The sequence below is a fragment of the Oncorhynchus masou genome, chromosome 22, assembly GCF_036934945.1.
Source record: "Oncorhynchus masou masou isolate Uvic2021 chromosome 22, UVic_Omas_1.1, whole genome shotgun sequence".
NCBI lineage: Eukaryota > Metazoa > Chordata > Actinopteri > Salmoniformes > Salmonidae > Oncorhynchus > Oncorhynchus masou.
The window spans coordinates 43,710,705-43,724,290 of NC_088233.1; the positions used below are offsets into that span (position 1 = coordinate 43,710,705).

Genomic DNA, 13,586 nt, shown 5'->3' on the forward strand with positions numbered 1-13,586 from the left:
CGCACACGCAGACGTATGCAAGAAAACGTCCCATCACTGTAGTCGTAATTTGCAGCTAGCAATCCTAGCTAGCTAGTTATCCGAAGATGGCGGCTTGTAGACGTGTTCCTCGTCTCCTGCTTTTGATGTCTATCCTTTTGTATGTGCATCCCATTCGAGAGGATAAATATCAGATCAATGGAGTCGCCAAGCCTCCAGTTAGTGTTGTTATCCCGGCTCAAAATCCAGACGGAGTACCGGCTGCTGTAAACGGAGCTCCAGTACTCGCGGCCCTGCCACTTCGTAGACGCACTAGCGGCTGGAAGCTGGCCGAAGAGGGGGCTTGTCGGGAGGACTTGACAAGGCTTTGTCCGAAACATTCCTGGAACAATAACCTGGCTGTGCTTGAGTGCCTCCAGGATAGGAAAGAGGTATGTTGGATTGTGGGCGATATTGTGGCCCGACCAAAACTTGGGTGTGCCTTGGCTTGGCTTTACTCAAGCTAGCATATAACGTTATCCAGTTAACGTTAGCTAGCTAACTACTAGCCGATGCTAGCTATTAGTTGGCTACTTAGCGAGCATTTACTATATCGCTGGTTGTGTTGCAAAAATAGGATATAGAAGTGATTGAAATTGATTATTCAATATGCTTTAAGAGCTTCATCATTCGACAAGTATAGCCACTGAAATAGTGCCACTCCCCCCCCCCCAGCCATTTAGGACCGTGCTAACGTTTATTATTAAAGTCACAAGTTTAGCTAACTCGCTAAGCAGCTACTGTAACGTTAATACCTACAGATGTGCCAAGCTAACTAGCAATGGCTAGCTTGATCTTCTAATGATATGTTGTGAGTCATGTCCATTCCTGGTCTAACACATCTGTCGTCCTATATGTACATTTCGCCAACATTTCCAGCAATGTCCTGTTCAGAGTAAGGATAGGAGATTGTTAGATCTTAAGTGTAGATTCAGTGACCTTTTTTTTAAAGCTTCCAGCCAATGGTTAGGCTTGGGAAAGCGAAAGTCAATCACTACAGTAATATGTGGTGAGTGGCCAGTCTATCCTAATCAGGTGTTTGCAGCCTGAGTCTCAAGGCAATGGTCCTGTTAGCTCAAGGGGCTAGTACCAGCAGTGGTCTGAGAGTAATCTGCTTTTTGGTTTGTTTTCCTTGATTGTTAGACTCTAGACTAGAGTATATCTACAGCATTAGTGTCTATTGTAGTTTAGAACAGGGGTTGGTGCTGATTTTGTTAGGTAAGGATCTTGTTCTCTGTTAATGACCAGTGGTTGCTCTCTTCATTGTAAAATGCTGATAATTATTCATTTATTTATTTTCACCAGATTTCAGTGGCCTGTTTTCATTGAGGAGGCTCAGTCAGTGGTCTTGGCTCAGCTCTTTTGGTGTGGGTAGTTTTAGAGGCACACAGCAATTTCCCTGTCTCCAGGCTGCTGCTCACTGCCAGCCTCCATGGTAGTTGTGATTTTGTTTACTTGGTCAATTCACAGAGTAGGGAGGAGGCCATGGCAGTATGACTTTACTTTCAGGACTCATGGCTTGGATTGTTTAGTTCTGAGTTTTGAAGGTCCTCTTGAGTTCTGTGTTGTTGAAAAAGCTTTTCTGGGGGAATTTGAGGCATTTTGGCAATGTCTCTCAGGTTGAAGACTTTCATGGCTATTTATAGTCTCAATAGGGCTAAACATGCATTGTAAGCTTATAGTTTTGTTTAAAAGAAAAATCCCCAAATGATATTATCGGTCCTTTTAATGAAATGGCTTTTCATTCATTCTGTCAACTGCTGTTTTGTTTACAGCTAATAGGCCTAAACGTTGACGTCTAGCCTTAATCACTGTAGAAAATGTGTTGTTTTCATTTCACACTATAGTTTTGTGCAGAGTGAGGTTAATACTGGTTCTGCTATCTTGGCTCTCAGCCCATGGCTCTTCTTTGAGTGTGAATTAAGTGGACAGATATCTTCCTCTCAGCTTGATGAAACCTTAATAAACTGGTCCATTCTCAAATTCACAGAAGCTCTAAATGGGCACCTGTGCAGGCGTACACTGCTTTCATGGTTTCTGAGGTCAAGGATGGGTCTAGTCAAATTGTTTAAAGATGACAAGAAGCATCTTCCTTCTCCAGACACACGGCTCTGCAGTGCAAACATTTTACTCACATACTGGTATGCACCTAAATATTTTGCTGTGAACCTGGAATTTTACTTCAGCTCCACCAATGCACATAGAAAAAAATCGTCCAGGTAATTGTTGAAATGATTACTTCACTCTTCCGCGGCCCCTGAGTGCCATGGAGAATACACTGAGCGCAGATTCATGATCGTCATGCTTGCACCATTACTACAAAAAATGCTTTTTACCTAAAATAATTTTACTTGTGCTCCTACATTTTTCAACTTACACTACCTGACCAAATGTATGTGGACATCTGCTCGTTGAACAACTCAATCCAAAATTATAGTCATTAATATAGACTTGTCCCCCCTGCTGACATAACAGCCTCTTCTGTGAATGCTTTCCACTAGATTTTGGAATATTGCTGCCGGGAATTGGTTCCATTCAGCCACAACAGCACGGAGGTCGGGCACTGTTTTTGAGTGATTAGGCCTGGATCGCAATGGACGTTCAAATTTATCCCAAAGATGTTCGATGGGGTTGAGGTCAGCGCTCCGTGCAGGCCAGTCAAGTTCTTCCACACCGATCTCAACAAATATTTTTGTATGGACCTCGCTTTGTGCACGGGGGCATTGTCATGCTGAAACAGGAAAGGGCCTTCCCCAAACTGGTGCCACAAAGTTTGAAGCACAGAACCAATCATCTAGAATGTCATTGTATGATGTAGCATTAAGATTTCCCTTCACTGGAACGAAGGGGCCTAGCCCGGACAATGGAAAAACAGGTCCAGACCCAGCGCTAGCAGGGCAGATATTTGACTTGTTGGAAAGGTGGCATCCTATGACGGTGCCACGGTGACAGTCACTGAGCTCTTCAGTAAGGTAATTCTACTGCAAATATTTGTCTATGGAGATTGCATGGCCGTGTGCTCGATTTTATACACCTGTCAGCAAAGGGTGTGGCTGAAATAGCCTAATCCACAAATTTGAAGGGTTGTCCACATACTTTTGTGTGTGCTGGGTGCACAATTGGCCCAGCGTCGTCCGGGCTGTCATTGTAAATAAGAATTAGTTCTTAACTGACTTGCCTAGTTAAATATATGTTACACACACCACACTGACCAAAAAGTTATTTGTTCGAATTTACGTATGTCCCCATTACTAGTATAACAATCAAAACCTATTTCTTTCACTTACTTGCTGTGCTGTTTCGTTGTTCTTTTTTCAGTCGTTTCATTCTCAACCAGGATTTATATGGAACGCCCTTTGGGTCTTTGCGTGTCAAATAACACTGTTTGACCAATCAGGACCTGAATATGACGTCACGTCACACAATTTAACACGTTCATATTTTTTTTTACGTAGCTATTACACGTTGATTACACTATCACTCATATTTCATATGTCGCAACGATTCATCGATACGTGTGCTATGATGCTGGTAAAGTTGTCTCTCGCACCTACAGTGCTGGTCATAAAAAAAGCTAGCTAGCTCATGGATGCAAACAATGTTCTTCCCCATAAACATAGCAAAACAACATATGTTTCTGTAGCTATAGTTAGTTATCAGCTAACTATATAGCTAGGTGTCATCATCTAAAATAACCCTGATTTATAAGAGTTATTTTATTAATAGTGGTCAGACCCATCTAAGTCTACAATTAGCCACAATAGTAGACTTTGCGGTTAGCCTTCAAAATCAAAGTATGGCATAATTCTACTGTTTGTATTCATTTGCATCACTGTCAATGACTTTTTTTACTTTGAAGGCAAACTCCACGATTGTGCCTAATCCTTATTGTGGCTAGCTTCACAGCACAACCTGTTCCCGTCGAGCCTCACTAGCCAGATGAAGCTAGCTGGCTGCTTATAACGTTAGCTTTGGGCAACAGGGTTAAGTAGCTGGCTAGCTATTGTTTTCATAAACTGAAGTTTAATTTCAATAGGTGGACAACAAGTGGCAAATATAGCTAATTCTTACTCACAAGGATTTCTAAATTATTTGCGAAGAATAATGAAAATGACTGCAGTTTCTACTGATCATTGTTTTCAGACTGGTTGCGTTAGTGCTAGCTAGGTACCCCAGAAGTTGCGGTCAAACAAATTATGCTTTATTATCAACGTGGTATTGTAAGCACATCGTTCTTGGCCTGTGTTTGCTTATTTGCAGACTTATTTGTACAGCATTGACAGTGCTACTGTATCTTTTTTTTGACACGTAAAGACCCAAATGGCATCCATAGTGTGTATGTCGTGACTCTAATATCAGTGACGCTACTATTGTGAAACATCTGAAAAATAGTGCACTTGGTAGTGCATACTGGTGCTCGACCAGTCGGCGAAAGCCATCATGACCCATGACAGAGAATGGTTGATTGTCAAGGGGAATGAATTCGATTTATCCTGGCGTTAATGGATTTCACCTTTGAGTTGTCTCGCTGAAATTGTCTTACTCTTTCAAATGACTGCTCGATCCACACAGCAGACATTGTGGGCTAGGTTAGGAATGCTGTGTTGCACGTGTAGCGCAACATTTTACGTGGCGTCATTACGTTATGTACCTACGCTATGTAGGTATGCACGGTAGCTTTGACATCGGAATTTAATATGGGAGTTAAACTAGACATCGGGCCGATCCCAATGTTGGCATTTTTATCTAATATTGGCCAATCCGATATGTTCGCCGATTTATATCCTGCATCCCGAGTCGAAAGCGTTCCACAGGGTTGCTGGTCCACATTGACTCATGCTTCCCACAGTTGTCAAGTTGGCTGGATGTCCTTTGGGTGGACCATTCTTGATACACACGGGAAACTTGAGCGTGAGAAATCCAGCAGCGTTGCAGTTCATGACACAAACCGGTGCACCTGGCACCTACTACCATACCCCGTTCAAAGGCACCTAAATCTTTTGTCTTGACCATTCTCAACCCGAATGGCACACACACAATCCATGTCTCAAGGCTTAAGTCTTTATGTAACCTTTCTCCCCTTCATCTACACCGATTGGAGTGGATTTAACAAGTGACATCAATAAGGGATCATAGCTTTTACCACGATTCACCTGGTCAGTCTGTCATGGGAAGAGCAGGTTCTTAATGTTTTTAATGTTATGTATACTCTGTGTATGTGCTCCTGGTAACAAAGGTCACCTTAGCCCTGCCCATGTAATAGAGAACTAAGATCACAACATTTGAAGTTCATATTCAGTTTAGAATGAGTCACATAATGTTTAGCGTACTTATGTACTTTCCCTTTCTGTAATACACATGATTTCCAGTGTTCTATTTGTGACATTCAAGGTCGTATGGGTTGATGGTCACTAGTTATATTATTCTCATATTTGTGCATCTCTCCTTTCATGAAGGATTCGATATGCATCTAGATACTTGTGCTCAGATACGATACATTAACGATACGTTTTTATTTTGAAACTATTGGGTGTGATTCAGCTTGATTAGGGGAACAAATTGATGTATTTCAGTAAGATTTGATGGACTGCCATACCCTGTTCACTTGTCTTTTGTCTTGCCCATTCACCCTCTGAAGGGCACTCACACAATCCATGTCTCAATTGTCTCAAGGCTTAACAATCCTTTATCCTGTCTCCTCCCCTTCATCTACATTGATTGAAGTGGATTTAACAAGGGACAGGATTAAGGGATCATGGCATTCACTTGGAGTCACCTGGCCAGTCTGTCATGGAAAGAGCAAGCGTTCTTAATGTTTTTGTACACTCAGTGTGTAAGCTATATACTGTATTTAGCTGCTATTTATAAACTTGTTCATATCACCTAACAATGAGGGGGAGTAAGTCTGCTTGAGGATAAATTCAAACTTGAGTCTTGCATGGTCTTCTGAAGTCCTCATTGCTGCCTCTCTCTCTCTTTTCTCTTTCTTTCTGTGTGTCTGTGCCTCTCTTTTTTTCTGAGGTAGAGGCCTATAGTAGCTACAGTATGCAACTTTGTTGCCGTGTATTTTTGTGTGAAAATGTTTTCACCACGCACTGTCAGTCCAGGTTATAGACCCGATTTTGTTTTCTATACTGATTTGCCAAGCCGGAGAGCCTTTCCTGAGACATGGTGCATTATATGTCCATTGCGCTGCACACAAATTAAATGTAGTCTTGAATGATGCATGCCAGTATACCAGAGCGAATGGACTGCGAACACACAACTCAAACTGCATTGCAACAGTATGAACTAAATAACTAACCACTTTTTTTTGTTCAAGGTCTGTTTTCTGCTAAAGATGATAGACAGTCTGTTTGCATCTGCAAATGTATTATCTACTATCAAGACGATCTGTACCCAGAGCTTCCTATACAGCTAATCTCCTTCTGTAACATGTTGAGGCTGGCAATTAAGGAGAATGAGAGGCTCAGTTAAAGATGTTGCAGAACTGCTGTATTCCCTTCTGCCCAGTTTCCCTGATGTTGTTACGGCAATCAAGCTGTTTTTTACCATCCTTGTAACTGCTGTGAGAGATTGTTTTCTAAACTAAAATTTATAATGAACTACTTAAGAAGCGTTAGGATCTCGGTCTGATATGCGCTTTTGGTATCACCACTCATTGCACTGGCACCGCTGTTGTGGACTTGCCCTTGGCATTTGTTCACCGATATCCCCTTACTTTCAATTAGTGGTTTTAAAAATATATATTTTTCAATGCCTGGGGCACTTTTTCCATCACACTTAGCTTCCTAGTACGTATGGAAATGTCAATTATCTATATAATTATTTGGATAATTATTTGGATAATTATTGATATATTATTATAATTTTGATATGTAAAAACGGCTTTCCATAAAGTCACAATCTTATTGTTTTGACTTCCTACAAGCCTCTCTGGCTGGTGTTTTAGAACATTTGATGCTGTCCGATTAGAATATAAGTTCTTGTCCCCAGATTAGGGCGAACTCCAATTAGTCGACTGGGTGATTGTTTGGTCGTTAAGCTGTTGGTTGACTGAGATCGTTTAAGTTGAGCAGTAACAGATAAATGTTTATAGTACCAGTCAAAAGTTTGGTGACACTTACTTATTCAATGGTTTTTCCTTATTTAAAAAAAATATCTACATTGTAGAATAATAGTGAAGACAAACTAACACATGGAATCATGTAGTAACCAAAAAAGTGTTAAAACAAATCTAAATATTTTTGAGATTCTTCAAAGTAGCCACCCTTTGCCTTGATGACAGCTTTGCACACTCTTGGCATTCGCTCAAACAGCTTCACCCTAGAATTATTTTCCAACAGTCTTGAAGGAGTTCCCACATATTCTGAGCTCTTGTTAGCTGCTTTTCCTTCACTCTGCGGTCCAACTCATCCCAAACCATCTCAATTGGGTTGAGGTCAAGTGATTGTAGAGGCCAGGTCATCTGATGCAGCATTCCATCACTCTCTTTCTTGGTCAAATAAACCTTACACAGCCTAGAGGTGTGTTGGGTCATTATCCTGTTGAAAAACAAAGTATAGTCCCACTAAGCGCAAACCAGATGGGATGAATGCTGTGGTAGCCATGCTGGTTAACTTCTTGACGCTACCCATCCCTGTCGCGGGATCATTTTCGTCAGCAACCAGTAGCATACAGTCAAATAATATTACAAAAAAATATTCATATTCATGAAATCACAAGTGCAATATTGCAAAACACAGTTTAGCCTTTTGTTAATCCACCTGTCATCTCAGATTTTGAAATTATGCTTTACAGAGAAAGCAATCCAAGTGTTTGTAAGTTTATCGATAGCCTAGCATAGCATTATGTACACTTAGCATCAGGAAGCTTGGTCACAAAAATCAGGAAGCTTGGTCACGAAAATCAGAAAAGCAATCAAATTAACCGTTTACCTTTGATCTTCGGATGTTTTCACTCACGAGATTCCCAGTCATTCAACAAATGTTCCTTTTGTTCCATAAAGATTTTTTTTATATCCAAAATACCGATGTTTGTTTGTTGCGTTATGTTCAGAAATCCACAGGAAAGAGCGGTCACGACAACGCACACGGAAAATCCAAATAGTCTTCATAATGTCCACAGAAACATGTCAAACGTTTTTTATAATCATTCCTCAGGTAGTTTTAAAAATATATATTCGATAATATATCAACGGAGTGTGTAGGTTTTTCAATAACAGCGGGAGGAACAATGGCGGCTTTACTCTGTTGCGCAAAAACTCACTCTGAGAGCCCCCACCTATCCACTTACGCAATGTGATCTTTCACGCTCATTTTTCAAAATAAAAGCCTGAAACTATGTCTAAAGACTGACACGTTAGGGAAGCCATAGAAAATGGAATCTGGTTGATATCCCTTTAAGTGTGCCTTGAATTCTAAATACATCTCTGACAGTGTCACAACTCCTCCATGCTTTACGGTGGGAAATACACATGGGGAGATCATCCGTTCACCTACTCTGCGTCTCACAAAGACATGGCAGTTGGAACCAAAAATCTAATTTGGATTCATCAGACCAAAGAAAACATTTCCGCTGGTCTAATGTCCATTGCACATGTTTCTTGGCACAAGCAAGTTCCTTCTTATTATTGGTGTCCTTCAGTGGTTTCTTTGCAGCAATTCAACCATGAAGGCCTGATTCACAGTCTCCTCTGAACAGTTGATGTGTCTGTTACTTGAACTCTGAAGCATTTATTTGGGCTGGTAACTCTAATGAACTTATCCTCTGCAGCAGAGCTAACTCTGGGTCTTCCATTCCTGTGGCAGTCCTCATGAGAGACAATTTCATCATAGCGCTTGATGGTTTTCGACTGCACTTGAAGAAACTTTCAAAGGTCTTGATATGTTCTGGATTGACTGACCTTCATGTCTTAAAGTAATGATGGGCTGTCGTTTCTCTTTGCTTATTTGAGCTGTTCTTGCCTTATAGACTTGGTATTTTACCAAACAGGGCTATCTTCTGTATATATCCCCCCAACCTTGTCACAACACAACTGATTGACTCAAATGCATTAAGAAGGAAAGAAATTCCACAAAGTAACAAGGCACACCTGTTCATTGAAATGCATTCCAGGTGACTACCTCATGAAGCTGGTTGAGAGAATGCCAAGTGTGCCTTCATGACAGCTTTGCACAAAGGGTGGCTATTTGAGGAATCTCAAATATAATATATATTTTGGTTTGTTTGACACTTTTTTTTGGTTACTACATGATTCCATATGTGTCATTTCAGTTTTGATGACTTCTTTATTATTCTACAACACTGACATCTAGGCTACTTGCCGATACCAGTATCTGATATTTTCCTTGCCAAAAAAAAACGATACAGATTTTATAAAAAATTATGCCCTTTTTAAGCATTCTAGTACAGTTAAATTGTTGCAACACACTGAGCAAAAAGTTATTTTGTTGGCTCTTGCTTACTTTCTATGCTCTTTCGTTGTTCATTTGTTCAGTCTCAACCAGGATTTCATCATACATGTCAAGCAGTGAAGTTTCAACTCTGTCTGTCACTGAGTCCGTTTCCGTCTTGTCCAGCTGTGTCTGTAACATTTCACGTAAACCTTGTTTCCATTCTGCATCAATGTAGTGGTCCTTGTACCTAGCATCGAGCATGGCTGCGACACAGTAAAGAGGCTCAGAGAGAATGGCACCGAATCGCTTTTTCACAGCCTTTTGTAGAGCACGTTTGCAAGTTTTAACCCCATGGTCTGTGTCTGCAGTTTTGTTGAGCAGGCATTTCAATGCCATGACCGAGGGTATTACATCTGCTGCAGACACAGTTGATGAGCTTTTTTCTCGAGTCAGTTGTTCGAATGGAGCAAGGTGTGTGTTCATGTTCTCAAATGCCATTGAAATGGCAGCAGTGATATGAGAACCAGCACATTCTTGAGCATGCAATAAGGCTTTCATCAGTACGAAGTCTTTGTCGACCCATGGTGCTGTCAGATTCAGCATGCTCATGGGGTTGACATCGCTGTTCCAAATGTCAGTTGTGAAGCTAATAGCAGTGACGCCCATAGCAAGTAGCTCATGGATGTGCGTTTCAACTATACTGTGGAACTTCGGTAGGGTACCATCTGAAAAAATGCATCTACTTGGTGGTGTGTACCAGGGCTCGAGGTGCTCGACCATTTGGTGAAAGCCAACATTATCCACGACAGAAAACGGTTGATTGTCAAGGGCAATGAATTCCACTATCTTGGTGTTGTTGGATTTCGCCTTTGAGTTGTCTCTTTTTTAAAATTTTCTTACTCTTTCAAATGACTGCTCGACTTGAACTTGTTTAGTTGGTGGAAGTGTGTGCTTATTTTTCTGCTTTTTCTCTGTGTAGTGCTCTATTTTTCGTGGCGTCATTACGTCATCTACCTACGTTATGTGTGTGTATGTATATATGTATATGTATGCACGTCAGCTTTAACATCGGTTTTACACAATGAGACATCGGGCCGATGCAGATGTTGGTATTTTTAGCTAATTTAGGCCAATTCTGATTGCCAATATATCGTGCATCCCTAGTCTCAGCCACTGCCTGTCACCAAGGCAGTACCCTAAGGCTCAATCCTAGGCCCCACGCCCCAAAACAATATATGTGACCCACTTCCTGGATTTGGTCTTATGGAGCAAAATTTGAAATTGTGTTTTTTACGTTGGATAAAAGTAGAGACCTCAGAGCTACAAAATGGTATATCATACACTACAGTTGAGGAACAATGTGAAAGTAATTCTGCTTTGAAAGTTGATAAACTTGTAAAACTCACTTTTGAGAGAATGGCCTTTGAATATTTTGGTATCTAGTGAAGAGCTCTAATTCGTCTACACCCATTCATCATCGTTCAAACCCTCTTAAGCTTTAGCCCCACCTATCTTGTTTCGCTCTCGGAGCATTCAGAGCCACATTTGGCCCGATGATTTGTTTACCTATGGATAACATGAAAACAGCCTAACCAGCTCTGCTGGCAACAATTTCAGTACGCTTTGACATCTACTGACATCTACTGACACCAGCCTTATTCAATGGGTGTTGTGCACTTTAGCTTAAGACATGTAGCTGGCTAGGTAAACAATTAACCTAGCTTGGTAAACGATGTGTAAGAACACACATCACATAACATTAGATAATGAGCCAGCCAGCTAATGCTAGCTAGTTAAACAACAACGAACACAATGCCAAATCATTTCGTTACTAACCTGCTTGAATATGCTGGGAGCTAACCAACCTGGTTCAATGTTAGCTAGCTAACATTAGGCTCCTAACTAGAAAAGCATACGCCTCTGGGATACGAATTAAATCAGCTAGGGAGCCAGCCAGCTAATGTTAGCTAGCAAGCTAACAGTACACTTTAGCTTAAGATATGTAGCTAACTAGGTAAACAACGTAAGAACACACATGTCATGTAACATTAGCTAACAAGCCAGCTACCTTTGGTGAAACAAACAACTGAGCACAGTGCCAAATCATGTCTTTATTACCCTGCATGAGTATGCTGGGAGCTAACCAACAAATGTGCTTTACAAAACTTTATTGAAACTATGCTTGGTAGAAATAGGTTTTCTTTTTGTGTGGTGGCAATGATTCTGCCGTGGCACAGCGCCACACTTACATGAACGCTGAGGAAACACTGCATAGCGTATGTAAGCAATGTGCCCACACTCTCTGGCAGCTTTCATGGCTGGGATAAGTTCTTTCTTCTTCTGGCACACAGCTTCGGGATAGTTCTCATTGAGGAAGATATACGTTCCTCTCAAGTTCTTGGCTCTTTCCATAACAGCTACCTTGACCTTGCTACCAGTAACTTGACCACTATTGGCCTGGGCCTGTCACCTGAGCCAGTGGTGGATTTTCCAGTCCTGTCGGCATGCTCCACCACAATCTTCCTCTGCTCCATCTTCCGTGTCTCTGAGTATTTCCCTCACTTTCTCTTCAGACTCTGTCCAGGGCTCTGCAATTCTGTCCACAACCATGTTATTCTGCCTTGATTACTTAGTGCTGTCATCTTGCCGTTTTCCTGTTTAAACTCATCGAGCTGACCCTAGGAGTACTGCAAACTGTTCTTCAGGTCCTGGACCTCTCTGGTCAGGTCACCCATTCTTTTATTAGTTGACTCCAAGAGAATTTGGACAAAACACTTGAAGCTATTTTCTTGTTGTACCAACTGCTTGTAGAACTTTTTGTTTGTTTAAAATCCTTCACCTGTGATAGAGACAGCACTGTCCTCAACTGTACTCCTGCCGGTTTTGGACTTTTGTCATGGTAACAACATAGGTCAGGCTGTTAATCCTCGCAGTTCTAGACAGGGTAGGTTGGAGGGAAGATCGTAAACTTCAACAAAAGTCTGGGACAATCCACAGTCCCAGCCACAATGGCTAGCTGTGTCGCGGGCTGCGTTCAAGCTCTCAACCCTGCTAGCTTGAGAGGCAGCTAGTCTAGCTGCTACGTCAAACAGCTGTTTAGACCCGGCCTTGGTCGGCAAGATCACTGGCTAGATGGTAGCGATCCCAGCAACTGTTGCCAACCGCTTTGCAGGATCCAAACTCAAAAGGTAACTAGCTAGTAACAAAACTGTTTCAATAGACGTTCAAAACTTTACAAAACAACAAACCTAGCTCTCTCTAAATGCACACGCTTCAATGGGGCAGAAGGCAGTGTGTTGAGATTCTTAATGGCCAGATATCTAGAAACAGTGACAAGAAGCTGCCATGTGGGGAAACGTATGTGGCTTGTTTCAGCTAGTTTTAGGCGATCGTGTTCTTCATAACATGTCTTGTTTGAGGTGTTTTGACTGTCGCGTCTATGCTAATATGGCTAAAAGTTGCTAGCTAGATGACCAACAACAGTAACAGTGTATTTGAGATGTGCAAATTGATTTATGTATCCAATAAACATTGGGAAGTAAATATATTTTACATGCGGTCAACAATCTAAGCCAACACCATCTGTTTTGCCCCATTTGTCGCTAAACAACCAACCCGTCTGTGACGTAGTAGGCAATTTTCAGAGACCACTTTTGGCTCGTGAACTCTACTTTCTAAGCTACTGGCTGAAATGATACAAAAGTTCAGCAGTGCATCTTTAATTGAGATTTTTGCCTGTTGGTCCCACACGACACTGACCATAGCTTTGCTTAGTGACTTTTCCCCAAGATTTATGTCCTTAGTCCTAATGTGACAGACTTTTTGTAGATTGGGATTAGGTGGCACAGAGAAGCTCTGGGTAAAGGGGGGAATATGGTATTTTTATGATGTAGCCTAGGTGTCAGTATGGATACACAGTGCCTTGGCTACTCATCGATCCTATCCATAAAACAGTGTGGGTTAGTAGAGCCGGGCAATATAGACACAAATCCATATCATGATAAATTGACTGAATTCTAGGGATGTAATTAAACCACAGGGTTATTTAACTGGGGGTCTGCCGGAACTCCACTGCAGGGTGTCTGTAAAAATATAAATAAAATAAGTGTAAAGAGAAGGAAAAATGCTGGGCAGTGATCAATTAAGACACAAAAATAAATAAATCCTTTC

General features: G+C 41.4%; 1 protein-coding gene across 2 annotated transcripts in view; it reads left to right on the top strand.

The window, feature by feature from the left end:
- Positions 1 to 28: 28 nt before the first annotated feature.
- Positions 29 to 13,586, top strand: part of LOC135509550 (Golgi apparatus protein 1-like) — a 47,736-nt gene continuing 34,178 nt past the window's right edge. Inside the window, exon 1 of one of the 2 annotated variants that reach the window (XM_064930295.1) lies at positions 29 to 410. In XM_064930295.1, coding sequence (XP_064786367.1) covers positions 87 to 410 — 324 coding nt within the window. In that variant the 5' untranslated portion in view covers positions 29 to 86. The remainder of the gene's footprint in view (positions 411 to 13,586) is intronic. The other variant, XM_064930296.1, reaches the window with a different exon arrangement.